Source organism: Hippocampus bargibanti, linkage group LG06 (assembly GCF_051943395.1).
Source record: "Hippocampus bargibanti isolate YZ-2025 linkage group LG06, ASM5194339v1, whole genome shotgun sequence".
NCBI lineage: Eukaryota > Metazoa > Chordata > Actinopteri > Syngnathiformes > Syngnathidae > Hippocampus > Hippocampus bargibanti.
Genome location: NC_142739.1, coordinates 12,129,059 through 12,146,851, shown reverse-complemented (window position 1 = coordinate 12,146,851; position 17,793 = coordinate 12,129,059). Strand labels below are relative to the sequence as shown.

The following is a 17,793-nucleotide window of genomic DNA, read 5'->3' as shown; positions in this document are numbered from 1 at the left end:
CCGTGCGTCTTATATATGGAGAAAAGTTTGAAAATACACCATTCATTGTGGGTGTACCTTATACTTCGGTGCACCTTATACATCGTAAAATACAGTACGTATTTTAACATCCTGACTGTAATTGGGTGTCACGGTGAACAAGTGTTAACGCAATCCACACCACGGTTCTAAGCATGCAAATTAGGGTTTGGTTGTGTTTTTTTTTCTCAGTTTTTTTGCCTCTGTTATTCCAACTTCCTACCTCAGCTTTTAAATGAATTGAATACTCATATTTTCTTTCTTTTTTTGGCATGTATGTGCTCTGCAATTGGCTTGTAACTAGTAATCCCGTCGCCTGACGCTGGCCTAAAGTCAGCTGGCCGGGTTCCAGCTAACTCATGTCCCAAATGAGCCATCCAGAAAATGGAAATAGCACAAACTTGTCTGTGATGAGACGATCAATCAAAAATGTCAGTTTGACACATTTGATCAATAAATTAGTGATGCTGTTACATTCTAGTCATGCTACTTCTGATGTTTGGTCATACAGTGAAAACAAAAAAAAAAACCAAATCTGGTTCTGTACCAAGATAGAATAGTTTTCATTTCCTTGTCCTGGCCCACCACTAAAAAAATGTCACTTAAAACTCTGTCGTGTCGTTTTTACCTAATCCCGCTAGCCAAAGACAATCAAATCCTAAAACTCTCCCACTGAAGAGCTCTTTTGTAGACATTATAATGAAAGCCTCAATCCTTTGGCAAAGGAGGCCAGATTAGGTAAAAGCAGAGCCCATTATTCTTCTTATCTTAATTATACGTCGCAAATCGATATGATTTAATCAGCAGATGGTTAGCTTTAATGAATATGTTTGCCCTTATAACATAGATATTGATTCAGTTCAAAAGTCAATTAGATGGAGTCATGTCTTTTAGGTTGGACTGATATTCTCCATCACTGTCGCAGAAGCAAACCGGGATTCTCTGGCTCCATTCCACAAAAGTGATCTTAAAATTACACCGGAATGCGATAGGCGCTGGAAAAAAAAGGTCCTCTCTTGTAATTTACATCACTGAAATCAGAGTGAGGTCCCCAGAGAAGCGGGCGGTGGTATCTCCTGGAATCTCTAATTAGATTACTTTCTATTGCTTCATTGCATGCCAAGTCTTGTTACCTTTACCTCAGAGAGATTACAGACAATAGCTAGGGTGTGTGATGCCAGATTTCCCACACAAAAGCGAACATTCGCAGTCACGGTTAACTGACGTTGGACATTTTGAGGATGAGCAAATTCAGTGGTGGGGTGTCAGGGAATGTATGGCCTTTTCATCTGTGAATTACATTTTGTCCATGAATTCTGATCAAAGAATTCAAAATTGTCTTTGAACTGCCTTATATTACTTTCCCCTGTAGTGCTTCCAGATGTGTTTTCGTAGTTAAGGGTTGGATTTACCTTTATTAGTCTCGCAGTAGTAAAATTTACATTTTACAGCAACTATTTCAGCCATCATTTGTTACCAATGTCAGAAATCTACCTGGATGCCTTCACAATAAGTTCCGCAGTCCTCAGAGCATAACATAAGTGCCAATGAAACTGTTGTTTTAACCAATCAGATTTCGAGTTGGCAACCCAAACGTCGGTTTATGCAAACTATGATTGCCAAGTCACTAGTCATTAGCCAATCAGAGTATCACTAGCTGCTAGTGATAAGAGCATACTGGCCAGCGCTAGCACACTGTATCTGTAGCGAGCTCCATTCGTAAGCATATTGTTAATAGCGGCTTTGTCAACCCACAATGGCCGAAGGAGGAGTAGAAATGGATTTGGTTGCAGATATACTGTTAAAGTCATTTTCAAGACGGACTTTTCAAGAATAGATGGACATCATTAAGGTTGGACAAAGCTAGCAAAAATAGTAAATAATGTTGCAATTTTATGAGGTTATCATGAATCCAGAAGTTCGTAGTAAAAATTTCAACACTTCAATTACAGTATTTCTTAGGTTTCTTCAAGTCAGAAGTTATTTCCTGGCCAACGACACCCTCTAGTGGACGTGTAGTAAATCCCACCACAGTCGCAGCTGTACATTGATTCAGACGTAGCACTACTGAAGGCCTTGGAGTGATATGCACGAGTATGTTTTTTTTCCACGTCCTGAGAAACTATCTAACCTCGCACCGCCTTGATTCTCACCAGAAGCCCCGCCCATGCTGTTAATTGTTGGTGGATCAGTAGGTGGAGGCTGTGTCCTGCTTATCTGCGTCATCACACTGGTCTCCATCTGCTGCAGGCACACTGGCAAAGGTGAGCTCAACGGTCAGTATGCAAAAATCGGGTCGCTCCATTTTTTTCAAATCATACAATTGCATCACTATTTCCATCTCAAACAGATTTGTAATGCCGAGCTAGAAAACAGCTTTGACGATTTATTTCTCACAGGCAAAAGGTGTACCCGACTCTCCAAGAGTGACATCAGAGTTCAAATCGTTCACGGTGATCACAACGCCACACGTGGAAATGATGACGAGGAGGATGTCAAAGAGCCAATGGTAAAACCTTTCTCATCCGTTCGAGATACAGTCACGCCATTCATGGCGAACATCACATTGTGTAACAGAGTCGTCTTGTTCTTATCCGACTCTGGGTCTTGTTGACTGTTATTTATTCAGCAAAATATGCGTGGTCTTCCCTCAGGCTCCAAATAGTAGCGAGTCTCCCGGGACATCTCGCACAGAACACAGTGATCTCTTGGAAGAGGAGGAGGATGAGCGATCGGACAACAAGGTAAACATTCACTTGAAAAAGACTGCCAAATAGCAAGATCATCATTTCGTTTTTGCTCAAAAAGACCCTCACCTCTCTATGCACTCAAGGATCCCACCAATGGCTACTACAACGTGCGTGGCCACGAAGACCGACACATGCGCGGCGGTGGCTTTTCAGAGTACGTTCCCAACCCGCGGCCGGTCTACACGCCATCGCAGTTGCCCTCCCCAAACCCGATGTATGGCCAACATGGCACCCAACCGCGAGTCTACGACTTTGCCCACCGATACGCGACCAACACACTGAGCCAGTCCACGTACGAGCAACAAGCCGCCCAACAGCAACCATCTCAACCGGCCACCATTTATCCCGCTGACCCCGTCTACAGCGGCTCCGCTTATCTGCCGGCAACCTACGGCCGCGCTTTCACCAGTTACGTCAAACCGGCCTCTTATGAGAAAGTGGACGCCTACGACCAGTCGGACGAGGCCAGCAAGGTGTCCAGTTCGTCCCGTTTCTCTTACGCCTCGTCGCAAATGTCCTCCCAGCAGTCGGACTATGGACGACCATCACAACGTATGCAGACGCATGTTTGAATGAGACAACTGGAAATCAAATGGGTCGTCAAATATGTCATTGCCTCGCGCACACAGGGGAGAACCAACACGAACAGAGACTTTGTCAATTTGGACAAGTATTAGCGGAGGTCACTTGAAGAAGTTGGTGTGGCGAATGGAGGTATTATGAGCTCAACAACGCCGGAGATTTCAACAGTTCGAGTTGAACCCCAAAATTCACGAGTGACACCTCACCATGTTTTTGCCTGCATGATTGACCACACGTGAGTGTTGGTACTCGATTGTTGGACTCGGTAAAAAAACGGAAAACTTGACAAAGCTGCATTCAAGTTTACTTCACGTCAACGCCAAATGTGAAACATCAGTCATGAAGTTCTCACAGTTTAAAACGGATCTGAACAAGCCACCATCAATTGTCTTTTGCTGTTTTTTTGTTGTTGTTTATTTTAGTTTGGCATGCCAGAGGAATACAAAGCACATTTGTGGACTGATGACCAACAAATAACTGGGCTAGCTACAGGAAGAAATGAGCCTGCGTAATTTTGGGATACTTTGGCCTGACATGGACCCTTGAAAACAATCGGACACAACAAAGTGCGAATTTTAGAATTTTATGGTAACCGCGTGTGTTTGAAAAGACGGCAAATGAAAATGCCATAAAATCCCAAAGATTGCGACCTTTTGACAGGTTTGGGGCCCCAGTACTCATTCCTTGCCCAAGTACTGTTTTCCCCAGTGTTTTGTGATTGCGGAGGAGTAGGGGAAAAGTCTGTATTTTACCGGAACAATCAAGTGAGAGTAGCTTGGAAGTAACTTGGTGGCAATCTTGAACTTGAACTGAACTTGAATGCCACGTCAGGTGCGGCAACAGGTCATCACTCATCAGATGGACGGTTTACATCGAACTCAAATGGTTTCAAAAATGTTTACAGGAAACAGTACTACCCCGGAAATATCTGTACAAATGGCCTAAGCCCATGTTTTCTCTCTGTTGCATGCAAATGATGTGTCTAGTGAAAACCTTCCGCATTTAGTCATGCCCATTTCACCTTTGAGACGTTTGTTTCTACACCTGGCTCGGTTGCATTCTACCTTGTGGATGTTTCAGTGTATGATGCCTGTACTGCCATTTGACGAACAAGTAAAACTTGATAGCGGAGGCAAAAATAAAATAAAATCATCGCTTGTCTTTATTTTTCTATTTTATATAAGCCTTAATGTACAGCGTGTAAGCTGCTCTCTTGTAAAATATCTTTATATATCATATGTTATCAATCTTTGTTGATTTATTTGGAGATACATTTTCTTACTTTACATTACCAATCATTGAAAGCATTTTTTTGCTTCTTTTTTTGTTCATTTTTATCTCAACTAATTACCATTTGCTTGTTCATTCTTTTAATGTATCAAGAATTTTATTTGCTATAAGCTTCCATTGCTTGTACCTTTGTACACATATTTATATTTAAATAAAACCATTTCCGAAAAATTCAGCATTCTGAGTGGAATTTTAAAGCAGCTTCCCAAGTAGCAACAATGATGAATACAGAATTATAATTGACTGAATTAGCAGCGCCATGTTGCTTTTCCTCTTCCCCCTCGTGGTCCTCGTCTTTTAATCAAGATGGATGCCATCGTACACATCGCGCTGATTGTATAAGCTCCTCTCTGAACACGGCCTGGCCCATCTCGTGATCTAATAAAACAATGCTGCGATAAATAGCAGATATTATTGATAATATGAGTTTGTGTTGTCACCTGTGTTCCTCAGGGAGGCACACGGCTCATCACGGGGACATGTAGAACATGCTCATTACCTCACAAAAGGTGTGCATGCGTTACGCACAATGGAACACATGGAAGAAGTCATGACCGGGTCAAACGCAAATCAAAGAGGAAATAAATTCAATGAGGGATTGGGAGAGGACACAATCGAAATGATTTATTATTGTTGTTGTTTTTTCATATAGAACAAAGGTGTCAAAGTCAAGGTCCGGGGGTCTAAATCTGGCCCGCCACATCATTTTATTTGGCCCAAATCAAGCATGTCAAGTTCCATGATGCTGACTAAAATCTACTAAATTTTCAAATTGTCGTATGAAAACCACAATAACAGTCATTATTCTTGACTTCTGATTTGAAAACTAGTCATCAATTTGCTGTGCGTTCTGTATGTAATATATGAAGGGAATTAAACATTCTAATGGCTTCCTAAAATTCTTACAATGTGGCCCATGGAAAAAAAAATAGTTTGACACCCATCATATAAAACAAAAAACAATGAAGGATATCGACTACCATTTAACTCATTCACTGCCATTTCCGAATTGATTCGGGAATTGAAAATATAACAAAGCACCATTCCCAAATTTGTTCGGGTTTTGTTTTTTTCTTGCTGGGGTGCCAAAAAAGCACTGGCCAAACCTCTGACAATGTTTTTTCCCTTCGGCAAGGGAGCAGTATTTCCCTTTTTTCCATGTTAGTGCATTGTTACAGCTTCAGCTGTTGTAAAAGCACTATATAAGCCCATATGTATGTATTGCATTGTATTTTGGACAGCCACCCTCATTTCAAGATCATATAACATCCAGACCCATATAATTCAGGAATTAACTCTTTTTTTCTGATGGAAAAAGAGAGTCTAAGGTTTCTTATGCTGCATTTAATGTTTATGTGGTCGTAAAACTCAATATTCTGTGGGTCCGGGAATTTCAGTGACAAAATGACAAAAACCCTGGCACAGTAGTGGACACATTTTTTCACGTCTGGCAGTGAATGAGTTAATTTATAAGTATTTGTCTGCACTCAACAGTTTTATTTCTTGTCCTCAAGATGTCCCCTTTAATAAATACATTTAAAGCTTGATGTCCTTACACAAAGATTTATAGCAAATGAAAGTCATATTGGTAGCTTGTAAAATAAACCATGAGTCTAATTTTACATGAAGAAAAGATGTTTGAGTGTGTCAAGCAAACACAAGGGGGGGTGAGACATTAAAACGGGGCCAAAGTTAGGGACAAACGATTGGCTCACTCTTATAGGAACTGATCAACAGAGCCCACCACATTCAGCAGAATCATTTTTATCCTTGGTTTTTACAAAATGAACCAGAATATGCTGCTGGGTGACTTTCCAGCACCTTTGTGGGCTTTTAAAGGATGTATAGATTTGACCTCTCACTGCCAATTTTGAATTATCAAGGCATGTTGATAGCCTGCCTTTCCAAGGATTTTAGAAAATTTCAACATTGCACACTGGCCCCCCAAAAAAGTGTATTTAAAAAATATCTACATTGGTGTCAAGGCAAAAATAAGCATTGCAGGTTCCTAAAGCCTCAAATGAAATAATCATCAAAAGCTCTTCAAAAACACTTAGAAAATCATTTTTGGTGTATTTCTAATGCCCAACAGTGGGAAAACATTGGCAAAATGCAGACAAGACTCATCTTTCATTTTGGATCAGTATCTTTGTTTGATGATATTTTAATCTGTAAACAATGATAAAACACACAGCTTGATTACAAGAGCGAATGTGAATCAATGTGGCTAGTGTGTGTGTGTGTGTCATTGTTGGGTCGGGGGAAGGAATAAAATTGCAATAAAGTGCTTGGAGTCATTCATGTGAGGGTCTGGGTCCATGCAATAACTCCTCAGTCTGCTGCTGCTGCTAAAAAAAATCTCCGCGTCCTTTCCTGTTGATCACATGATCAAACGCCTGTCTTCTTTTTGATCCATTCTCTCAGCTTGGTGACACGGGTGTAGACACCGGGTTTGTGGCGGCGAGCACAGCCCTCGCCCCAGCTCACTATACCGGCCTGGAACCATTTCCCACTCTCCTCAAAACACACAAGGGGGCCTCCGGAGTCACCCTGGTGAGCACGGGGGGCATACAAGAAGGGTTACGAGTTTGGCATCGGCAGTAGGAGCACTCACAAGTGTGTGAGGAACACCTTTGTATTTGCTTGCTCTCACCTGACATGCATCAATTCCTCCGGCTAAGAATCCGCTGCAGAGCATCCGCGAGGTCACCTGGCCCTCCGTGACGACATTGCACACGGAGTCATTGATGATTTTCACCGAAGCCTTTTGTAAGAGCTGCGACTTTTGACCTGAGGAAACAGGACAAAGAGGTCAGCGCTCCGCAATGTTGGGGCCTGAAATCAAAGGTGTTAATGGGCCGGATTAGTGTTAGCTAATGAAGGTTTAAGAGGCTTCCCGGAGGAGCGGCACCCGTCTTGATGTATGGATATGGCGAAAGGCTTAATGGAATAGAGCAGATTAGGAAAAAAGATGAGAGGGAAGAGAGACAGGAGAGAAGCAGGCCATCATGACGTGAGAGAGAAAAGAAGCAGGGAGGACATTAAAGGAAAGCAAGAGGGCGGGAGGAAATGGGAGAGACAAAAAGTGGAAGCACAGAATGATGGAAGATGAAGGGCTGAGATGAATAGCTCGTTGTGAGAGGCATGGGGAGGAGTCCAATGTCTTAAATTTGATGAGTGTTGCATATGCAAAGTGGTGAAACACACTCACACACCTCATACTATGGAGTGGGTCACCCATAATTGGGGAATAATAGTTGAGAGGTGTACAGAATGGGTATCATAATTATCCATCTTAAAAATAGAGCGGGACGAAAGGTGTGAGCAGAACATCCAATGGATGCAGAATTACCTCCTTCTCGAAGCGCGCCCCAACCCGTGACCGTGCAGGACATGCCTGCAGGGAAGACGTGGGAGGGAGCGGGTAGACAGACGGGCTGGATGGTATTTGTCAATTCCAGAGGCTCGCTGAGCTCCAGCAGGGCAATGTCATAGTCAAAGGTCATCTGGTTATAATCCGGGTGGCTGATGATCCTCTTCACAGAGCGGCGCTGGACGTCATCGGGCCTGTATTGGTCCTGCATCCCGCTGTAGGTTTGCCAGTTGGAAGCAATGTGATTTCTGTTTAGGCAAAAGGGTTGCAACGGTTGTGTTATTGCATCAACACTGGACAAAGATGGAATACTTTGCGCAATAAAGAAATTCAAGTCAATGTTATTAGTCTTCGCGACGTGTAATTTACATTCTTTGTTTAGCTGTGCTGTCTACACTCCTCATGGTGATTTACTGCAAAGGAAAAGCTATTAAGCGATTCCCATTTGCAGTCTTGTGAATACTCTTGTGAAAGCTTGGTGTTTTGTTTTGCAAACAGCAATATATGGTGGAAATCTGCAGAAACGATCAACTTCCTGCACAATGATGTTCAAGTGCCTCAAGTGGTCCAGCATGGATAGTGCTCAACCTACAGGCAACTCTGTCCTTGCTCAAAATGGGATGTAAATGTGAACCCCCCCTGCCCTTGCAAGGATTTTCTGAATTAACTGTATCATCAGGGGCTCTTTTTCAGACTTTTAAATTTGTATAATACGTCCTCTGTTGTGCATAATTGGAGTTTTTTCCCCCATCAAAAAGGGTGCATAATGAGATTGGATAAAATTCCAAATATACGATGAATAATAAACCAAGATAAGAGTATGCACAAGAGATCCCCTCTGTGTTTATACATCAAAAGTATACATAGTGTCTTTCAGCTGTGACTCACGCTTGGTCGGAGGTAACAAAGCAGTGGGCAGCTGAAAGGAGCCAATTTCCCGAGATGATGGAGGCCCCACAAACGTGACCGCTGGTCATGAAGTGCAGGCTGACCTGCCAGGGCCATTCTCCGAGCTCTGCATTTTGGCCTCCTACGATCCGATTCAGTTTGTACGGCCGGGTGCCACAATCTGGTCACATGAGGGGAAACGAAGTGAGTTGATGATGAAAATCAGATGAGATGCCTTCAAGCTATTCTGTCTATTAGGAACACTAATAAAAGGCAGAATGTCACATTATGTGATCAAAAATGAGGAACATCAGCCTTACCCTCAGGCTAAATCTGAATAAAGAAATCATCCAGACAAAAGCTGCGTTCAAAGAATTGAAAAAATAAAGCAGTCGATGCCGAGGGCTTTTTTTATTTATTTTTTAAGCGGTGAAATGCGCGGCCCAACACTGCTTTTTTCATAATCTCATTGAAATGACAATGGGGAGATCAAAGCCACTTTCAGATGAATATGGAACAGAGCAATGGGAAATAAAGATCAAGACAACTACTTACTACAGCTGGTTTCATCCGAGTGATCGGCGCAGTCGTTGATGCGGTCACATTCGGCGTTGACTTTATTGACGCAGTCGCCGCTCTGACATTTGAAGCTGAAGTCGGAGCAGATACCAGGAGCTGCCACGGGTGAGGACAAGCAGCAGGCCACGTCAAAACACATCCACGATTCAAATTCAATGCAAACTCCAACCAACACAACATTGTGCAAATGAGCCTTAAATGCATGATGCATTGTGATTGCTGAGAGCTCATTGATTAGCTATATTGATCTGGCACGAGGTCTAATCTCCTGTTTTGTTCACAGAAGTGAATATAAGGAGTGGCCGACAGGAACCAAAACAATATCCAAAGTCGTTCACAAACATAGAAAGAAGACTAGAAGATAGCGGCTTTGTAAAGCCTAAAACCACAACTCCACAGTGGATGATGCGCTCAACATGCTTAGAAATCACTGTACTGTACGATTTTCAAATGCATGACTGAGCTGCAAGAGAATAAGCGGCAGCGCTTACAGGTTTTACAGGAGGCCTCGTCACTGCCATCCTCGCAGTCTGTCCGGGTGTCGCATACGACATCCTGTGGTAGACACGTTCCATCACCGCAACGCCACTCGTTCTCCTCGCAACCTGTGTGTAAATGGAGAATACATTAGAAATACCATGAAAAAGACAAAAATGAAGAGAAACCAAACCAAAACAAAACATTGGTTTGGTTGACTTACTACAACTTTGCTCGTCGCTGCCATCCCCGCAGTCGTTCACGCGATCGCAAACCCACAGTTTAGGTTTGCACAAACCATTGCCGCAGTTAAACTGGTCTTTGTCACACTCTGGAAAGGGAAACACATGTTAAGCATAAGAGGAAGGAAACCAAAAGTCAGCGTTTCAGGGAGAAATGGCCACAATATACGTTTTGACACACATTGAACAACAGAATCAGTCCAATATTAGCTTCTCAAATGAACTCAGCTTTATTAATAAAATACTTTGAAAAACCCATTTTTTGCTGTGGGCGACATTGTTTCCTCTCAGGGGCCATTATGAATTTGGGGAAGTCATGTTTCATCCACTCCACATATTACCTAATTCACTGCCAGACAATGTGCAAAAATGTCCCACTCCAGTGCCAGTTTTTTTTGTCATTGTCATTCAAATTCCAAGAACGACACAACATTGACTTTTAGGACTACATAAACATTCAATGCACCATGACAAACCTTAGACTAGCTTCTTCCATTAAAAAAAAGGGTCTGCAGTTATAGGAGCTTGAAAGGAGGGCGACTGTCCAAAATACAATGCAATACATACATGTTGGTTTATATCGCACTTCAACAACAGCTGAAGCTGTAACAAAACTCTAACATGGAAAAAAGGGGTATGCAGCCCCCTCGTGGAAGGGTCCGAGCAGCGTTTTATTGGCACTGCCGCAAGAAAAAAACAACCTGAACAAATTCGGGAATGGCTCTCTGTCATATTTTCAATTCCCGAATAAATTTGGGAATGGCACTGAATGAGTTAAATATAGAACGCACAACAAATTAATGAATAATTAGTTTTCAAATTTGAAGTACAACATAATGACTTATTGTGGTTTACATGGGACAATTTGAAATTTTGGGGACTTCACCAAGCATCATGGAATTTCAGAAATTTGATTTGCTTTCGTGGGCCGAATAGAACAATGTGGTGGGCCAGATTTGGCCCCCGGGCCTTGACTTTAACGCCTGCGCTTTTAAACAACCATTGCTTCATTGAAATTGATGTACACTGAGTGAAGTAAAATATTCTTAGTGGTTGGCAGACATTTGGAAAGCGAGGAAACAGATCTGTACATGACATGTGGAAAGGTTCAGAGAAACATAACTGAATAGTTAGAAACAAAATAAACTGATATTTGATGTCTGGCATTTGGTTTAAAAACTAGCGCATCTCAATTTTTGTGCCAGAGTCTAGGTTAGTTAGTCTAGTTTACCGCATTTGGAAGGTCCGAATGATGAGTGTTTTTTGATTACGTGCCCCCTGACAATTTTGTCAAGGAAAGTTAAGGAGACATTAGACAAGACATAAGTTAAGTCTAAATTGTAATGCGGGTGTTATAAAGGAATTATTTATGGAGGATGTAATTTGGAGCGATTCAGGAGCTCATGAACATTACGATAGCATTTATTAATCCCTCTGAATCGTTATAGAAATCAGCTGATTCAAGAAATTATTTTTACATCAATCTATTTTCAAAAGCACTCCATTGACAAAACATTGACATTATCTGCTGTAATCCCTGCCAAAGAGAACATGAACACATGGCTTTAACCGGAGCCTAAAAGGTAAAAAAAAAAAAATCATCATACGCCTCATGCAAAATAACCTTTGAGCAAATTTACAAGACAGGTAGGTGATTGTTTAGAAAGGAAACGTACTGCACTTCATCTCGTCGCTCATGTCACCGCAGTCGTTCCAGCCATCACATTTGAGTTCTCTGGCGATGCAAATACCGGAGGCGCAGGCAAACATGTTGGGGCAAGCTGGAGCAGAACAAAAGGACAACTGAAAAAAACCATGAGTGACGCTGTGTGTTTCCACCTTTTTTGTTGCCACCTTGTCCCCGTTGATTAGTGCAATTATATATCCATTTGTGAAACCCATATCAATGTTAGAGAGCTTTCAAACAGAGTGCTTCTGAGTGACAATGTAAAAAATAAAAAAATATTTTAAAAAGCTGGACAGATCCAATAAACAATGACGATTAGTACCGCTGGAACTTTACTGATGTACTTTGCAGATCTTATTCTCAAGAGACGTTGAACTCACGGTTTGCAGGATCGTAGGCGTTGTATTCAGCACTGAAGCCTTTGTCGGTGTACGATTCGTCAGAGTGGAAGGTCACATCCAAGGTATTGGTCGTGCTGGTCAGGGCCAAAGAGGACATCTCGCCACAATACCTGATGCAAAAAGACTGATCATGTTTCCCAAGGAAAACTTTGTAGGATGAATGAGACATAGTGTTTATATATTGACATATTGTAGCCCATGAGCAGGAGTGGAAGAGGAAAGATGCCCATTTTTTCATTTACGCTCAAAGGATAGTTCATTAGGTAATGCACAACCAACAGGTTTAAGACAAGATAATTGATGTCAACTCTTCCCCCATGATGTTGATTTAAAAAAACTTGTACTTGTGTGTTAATAGGATAGGCAGTGCAGAACAGCACTGCATCATATATATTATTTTGACTCGTGGAATTAATTTAGATAACCTAATTTACTCGACCCTCCCATTAAAGTCTGCTTGCTTTGGAGACAAGTATGCTCTGTCAACATCCAGCCCAGAAGGGCCGTCGGAGTTTTCTATGCATGGCTGTTGAACTCCCATTTGATCATCTAATCCAGGGGTGTCAAACTCTTTTTTTAGTTAGTTGTGAGAACTGTTGTGGCTCAATATTACTTCATATATAAGGTGCAGGGTCATCTTTTGAGGAAAATCAAGGCATTTGGGTGCAGGTCACATGATAGCTACGGTTTCCTCTCGGGGGACCGTTATGAATTGAGGGAAACCATTAGAATGTTTCATCTCCTCCACATATTACAAACAGAATGCACAACAAATTAACGAATAACTAGTTTTCAAATATGAAGTGAAGAATAATGATTATTATTGTAGTTTACATGTGACAATTTGAAATTTTGCATCGGGCTTTAGCAAGCGTCTTGGCATGGATATCCAGCTTCTTTCATCCTAGGCAGCTGGCAAAAATAAAAACTCTTTCTCATGAGCACCATGAAACAGTAATTTATGTCTCTGTCACATCTTGGCTCGATTACTGTAATGCGCTTCACTTTGGAGTCAGCCAATCCTCCATGAAGTGTCTCCAGCTGCTCCAAAATGCTGCTGCTCGCCTCTTGACTGGTACTCTTCTGGTACTCTGGTACACTCCTACTCTGGCAACCCTTCACTGGCTCCCTATACATTTTAGAGTTATTTTCTTAGTTCTTAGTTCTGGAATGACCTGCCACTGAACATTCGGCAAGCCCCCTTGCTGTCTATCTTTAAAACCCGCCTCAAAACGTACGTGTACTCTTTGGCATTCAAGTCAGCATGATTCCAACTTGACCTTAGTTTTACTCCCTGGTGCTTTCTATCACCTTTGTGACTGCTTTATTTCCTGTACATGATAGTTGTTCGTGTTAGGCGCTTTAACAACAGCTTCAGGTGTTAAAGCGCTATATAAATCAATATGTATTGTACTTGACATGCTTGCTTTGTTTTCGCGGGCCGAATAAAATGATCTGGCGGGCCAGATTTGGCCCCCGGGCCTTGACTTTGACACCTGTGAAGTAATATCCCCACTTGTAGGAACTGTATTGCTCAACACAAACACAATGCTTTTCTTTGCAATCACACAAGCCCGGCATACAAGATCAGTCCTGTCTCACAATGATAGAGCAATATCCGGAGTACTGCATTTTGGAGACAACACTGACTGCATTTTACCTGTAAGATTGTGCAACATATATAATGTGTCCAGTGAGCACATATTTACATTAGACTCATTAAACAATATACAGGAGTGGGTTATATCGTACCTTTTGCCCATAACTTCCACATAATCTTTGTGACAGACACGGATGTCCACTCCAGGCTCTTTCATTCGGAAAAGGATGAACTTCACACGCACCTTTTTCCCAGCGGGGACCTAGATCACAGAGAAAAGTGTCTGTGTCATTACAAGACCAACTACCACAAGTGTAACCATCATATATACAAACATGCGCACACAAGGACATGTCGCTGTAACACTTGTGAGTGGATGCAAAGGAGCTGCAGCTCAGTGTCATCCGCGGCAGCCTGACACATGAAGACAGAGGAGATACTGAATGGCTTGGCTTCAATAATGCTGCCTCAGCAATCCTCTTATGGCTTATTGATGGAGGGGGGAGGAAACGGCACGGGGCGTTTCGCATAAGGGAGGAGGGGAGGTAATTGTTGCAAACCTTAATCGTCCACTTGCAGTCCGCAGCAGGAGGATAGAAACTAGGGTAGAGAGGGGAGGTGAAGACTCCTGAGCCTGCAGTGAGGGTGCCGCCGCACTTGCTCACTGAAAACAATGCATCACAGGTTTAATCTCACATCAGCAGGGGGATAAAACCGCTGTCTGTGGAACAATGTCTGTACTTGCCATCAAATTTAGGGATGGATTTGTACACTGCCTGAAAGCCGGGCCGCTGGACCTCACTGTCCGTTATCAGGTTAACGAGCATGATGTTACCAGATGACACCACCTCCAGAGGATTGGAGGGGGGTCTGTGACCACATTTCCTGGGGGGGAATAATAAAGGCAATAATGCAATCACACGTGTATTCTTTGCCACTAATTTTGTTCCCCAGTAAAATAATTCATAACATAATATAAACAGTGGCGATAAAATTTGACTCACCCCTGTGCAAACATGCTTTTTGTGATATAAAAATATAATTAAACCAGATAATTCAACTAATTCGTAGCAATTCTCAAATTTATTTGGGAATTGAAAAGTGGGACGTGGAGCACCATTTTCAGATTTGTTCGGGTTTTGGTTTTTCTTGCAGGTGTAGGTGTAGACAAAGCGCTGGTCAGACCTATGGCAATGTTTTTCCCTTCCATGAGGGGGCAGCATTTGCCTTTCGTCCATGTTAGCACTTTGTTACAGATTCAGCTGTTGTTAAAGCGCTAGATAAACCAATGTGTATGTATATTGCATTGTATTTTGGACAGCTGCCCCCATTTCAAGCTCAGGTGGGGACTCCAGACCCATATAACTCAGGAATTAACTCTTTTTTTTCTCACACTGCATTGAATGTTTATGTAGTCCTAAAACTCAACATTCTGTGGTTCCTGCAATTTGAGTGAAAATGACAAAAACCCTAGCACTGGAGTGGACACATTTTTGCACAGTCCGGCAGTGAATGAGTTATAAACTTTGTCTCTCATTAATGTGAACTGAAATGTCTTTTTTGTTCATTTTTTTAGAAGAGAGGTCAAAGTGTGCACATCTTTTACTGTAAATAATGGCAATCACATTCAAACATGTTAAATTGAAGTGAGCTCAATTCTGCCTCTGGTTATCCCCAAATAAATTTCAAGTGTCCTTGATTTCTCTCGCAGAGGTCCGCCGGGTATGACCAGAGTGGAATTTGTGGCGATAAATTCCCAAAGTAATATTTGGCACAAACAAAGCACTGCTCATCCCTAAAAGAAGATAAGACCTAGAGTCAAGAATGGCAGTAACCAGATAATGCTTTGGGTCTATTTTACTGTATTGCAAAAAAAATGGCATGTGTGAGGTTTTGTAGGTTTTTTTGTTTTTGTTGTTTGTTTTTTGGCCACTTATTTGGCAGGATGCAAAAATCTTGTCGTGTTGAGACATTTGGCAATTTTTGGACCAAGGTTTTGTTAAACACAATTAGTCCTTCAATAGGTGGGAAAAGTTTGGCTCGGATAAATTGAGCGCCTTCCATTAAGCATTAAGTCATTTCACTTGAAACATCAATGTCACAAACAAGATTGAAATGATTTAATTTGAAAATCAATAAAAAAGCTAGGCGAGTAGGAGAAAGATAAATAAGGAGGGATGAGATTGCTTTGGAGGAGATTCAATGTCAAACGGGGAGGAGGGGTATCAAAACTTTTGAGAGGTGTGAGAATGAGAGGAACCAAACATGCATCCCGGTCAAATAACATTTTTAAAGACTGCTCTGTTATGGCTCCCATCAAGTTCACTGGTACTTTAGCTAAAACTGATCGGATTTAGAAAATGTTATCCATCATATTGGGTGCATCACAGTTGTTCTCGTGGATTTTGAATGTGGGCTTGCCTCTAGTTGCAGCTCGTGTTGCCTTCAAGAGCCTAGACCAGGGGCGTCAAACTCATTTTTTGCCGCGGGCCACATTGTAGTTGCGGTTTTCAAGGGCCATAATTAATTTGGGGAAATGAGAATGTTTCAAATTTTCGTTCGGACTTTAACAAATATCAAGGAAGTCAAAATTTTGATTTGCTTTCGCAGGCTGAATAAAACGATGTGGCGGGCCAGATTTGGTCCCTAGGCCTTGACTTTAACACTGGTGTCCTATAGCATAGTTTACACATACAGATGGGCAATTACACACAGCTATGTGGCACAATTAAGGGTGGCACCCGTTAAGGCAATTCGCTATACGAACACATTTTAAACATATTTTCGATTGCCTTTCATATCATTTTATTTTCTGGGACTTTCTGTCATGTCACGTTCTGTCATCCTTTACATGACGTCACATTCTGTCCGCCTTCACATGACGTCACATCCTGACCGTCTTTATAAAAGCGCTCCCAACAAGCCCATCTTTCTCTTTCCTCTTGGCCCTTCTCCCCTGCTGCCCCTCGGGGAGGGCAGTCACATTTTGTGCCGTCCCAAAAATTAAAGAATCTTTTTGTTTTTACTTTTGATTCCCGCTTCATTAATAATGACCTTAACAACACCCTTCATAGATTTGAAAGTAAAAGTATTTGTGGGCTCAACTCAATTTCACTGAGGACGAGAAAGTTCACAATAAATGCAGCGCTAAAGGCCCCTGGGCCAAATAAAGGCAGGGTGGGCGGATTGTTGTACTCACAAATCCAAAGAAAGGAATGGAATGGAACATATTTTCGACGCACATCAAAACATCTTTCATCCTTAAACCCTTGTGCAACATTTCAGTCAGACACAAACGGATTCCTCATGGTTGTCCTTTGGGAACGCTGCAGGACGACATTTCCTCTGTGTCTGATCTTCAAGGATAAATAAATTAGACTAACATTGTTCGGGCCCTATTAAACAAATCTCGCTCCAAGAGCTTTCAGTTCAAACGAGAGTGTGATTTATGTGTTAAGTGATGGACTGACGCTGTTTTGGAGTAAAATGAGTCTGTTCAATGTCTCTTCCGAGGCAGCTACGCTCAGAATGTACATAACGACAAACGTTAATCCGTCAAACTTTGAAGTTTATGTGGCTCTGCATGCATCATATGCATCTTATTAGTGCCGAGGAATTCTGTCACTCACTCAGTGATCGCCTGAGAATCATCGGGACTCAAGGAATCATAAATGGAGACAAAGTCATCGGAGCAGTCGTCCTCCACGTGGAAGAAAGGAAACGTGATGGAGATCACGTTTGAAGCCGTGGTTCGGATTTGCCACTGACAGCGAGACTTCGGGGGGTAGCTGCTGGGGTATCCCGGAGATGAAAACTCTGAGGCAGTCTCTTCAGCCTCCAAACGGAAGAAACATTCACCTGGAAATGACACGTTCATTAGATGACCTTTTCTTACTCCCCGTTACA

General features: G+C 42.1%; 2 protein-coding genes across 4 annotated transcripts in view; one reads left to right on the top strand and one right to left on the bottom strand.

The window, feature by feature from the left end:
* The window catches only part of kirrel2 (kirre like nephrin family adhesion molecule 2), a 59,840-nt gene extending 55,015 nt beyond the window's left edge, over nucleotides 1-4,825 (top strand). For 2 of the 3 annotated variants that reach the window (XM_088998295.1, XM_088998293.1), the window contains exons 12-15: nucleotides 2,175-2,294; nucleotides 2,418-2,527; nucleotides 2,673-2,762; nucleotides 2,852-4,825. In XM_088998295.1, the coding sequence (XP_088854421.1) occupies nucleotides 2,175-2,294; nucleotides 2,418-2,527; nucleotides 2,673-2,762; nucleotides 2,852-3,340 (809 nt within the window). In that variant the 3' untranslated portion in view covers nucleotides 3,341-4,825. The remainder of the gene's footprint in view (nucleotides 1-2,174; nucleotides 2,295-2,417; nucleotides 2,528-2,672; nucleotides 2,763-2,851) is intronic. The other variant, XM_088998294.1, reaches the window with a different exon arrangement.
* A 413-nt stretch (nucleotides 4,826-5,238) lies between these two features.
* Nucleotides 5,239-17,793, bottom strand: part of st14 (ST14 transmembrane serine protease matriptase) — a 36,749-nt gene continuing 24,194 nt past the window's right edge. Inside the window, exons 7-19 of the mRNA XM_088998352.1 lie at nucleotides 17,517-17,745; nucleotides 14,629-14,772; nucleotides 14,448-14,547; nucleotides 14,040-14,149; nucleotides 12,267-12,397; nucleotides 11,876-11,980; nucleotides 10,181-10,288; nucleotides 9,972-10,085; nucleotides 9,457-9,576; nucleotides 8,902-9,082; nucleotides 7,993-8,261; nucleotides 7,294-7,430; nucleotides 5,239-7,190 (exon numbers count right to left, since the gene is read on the bottom strand). Coding sequence (XP_088854478.1) covers nucleotides 7,029-7,190; nucleotides 7,294-7,430; nucleotides 7,993-8,261; nucleotides 8,902-9,082; nucleotides 9,457-9,576; nucleotides 9,972-10,085; nucleotides 10,181-10,288; nucleotides 11,876-11,980; nucleotides 12,267-12,397; nucleotides 14,040-14,149; nucleotides 14,448-14,547; nucleotides 14,629-14,772; nucleotides 17,517-17,745 — 1,910 coding nt within the window. The 3' untranslated portion in view covers nucleotides 5,239-7,028. The remainder of the gene's footprint in view (nucleotides 7,191-7,293; nucleotides 7,431-7,992; nucleotides 8,262-8,901; nucleotides 9,083-9,456; nucleotides 9,577-9,971; nucleotides 10,086-10,180; nucleotides 10,289-11,875; nucleotides 11,981-12,266; nucleotides 12,398-14,039; nucleotides 14,150-14,447; nucleotides 14,548-14,628; nucleotides 14,773-17,516; nucleotides 17,746-17,793) is intronic.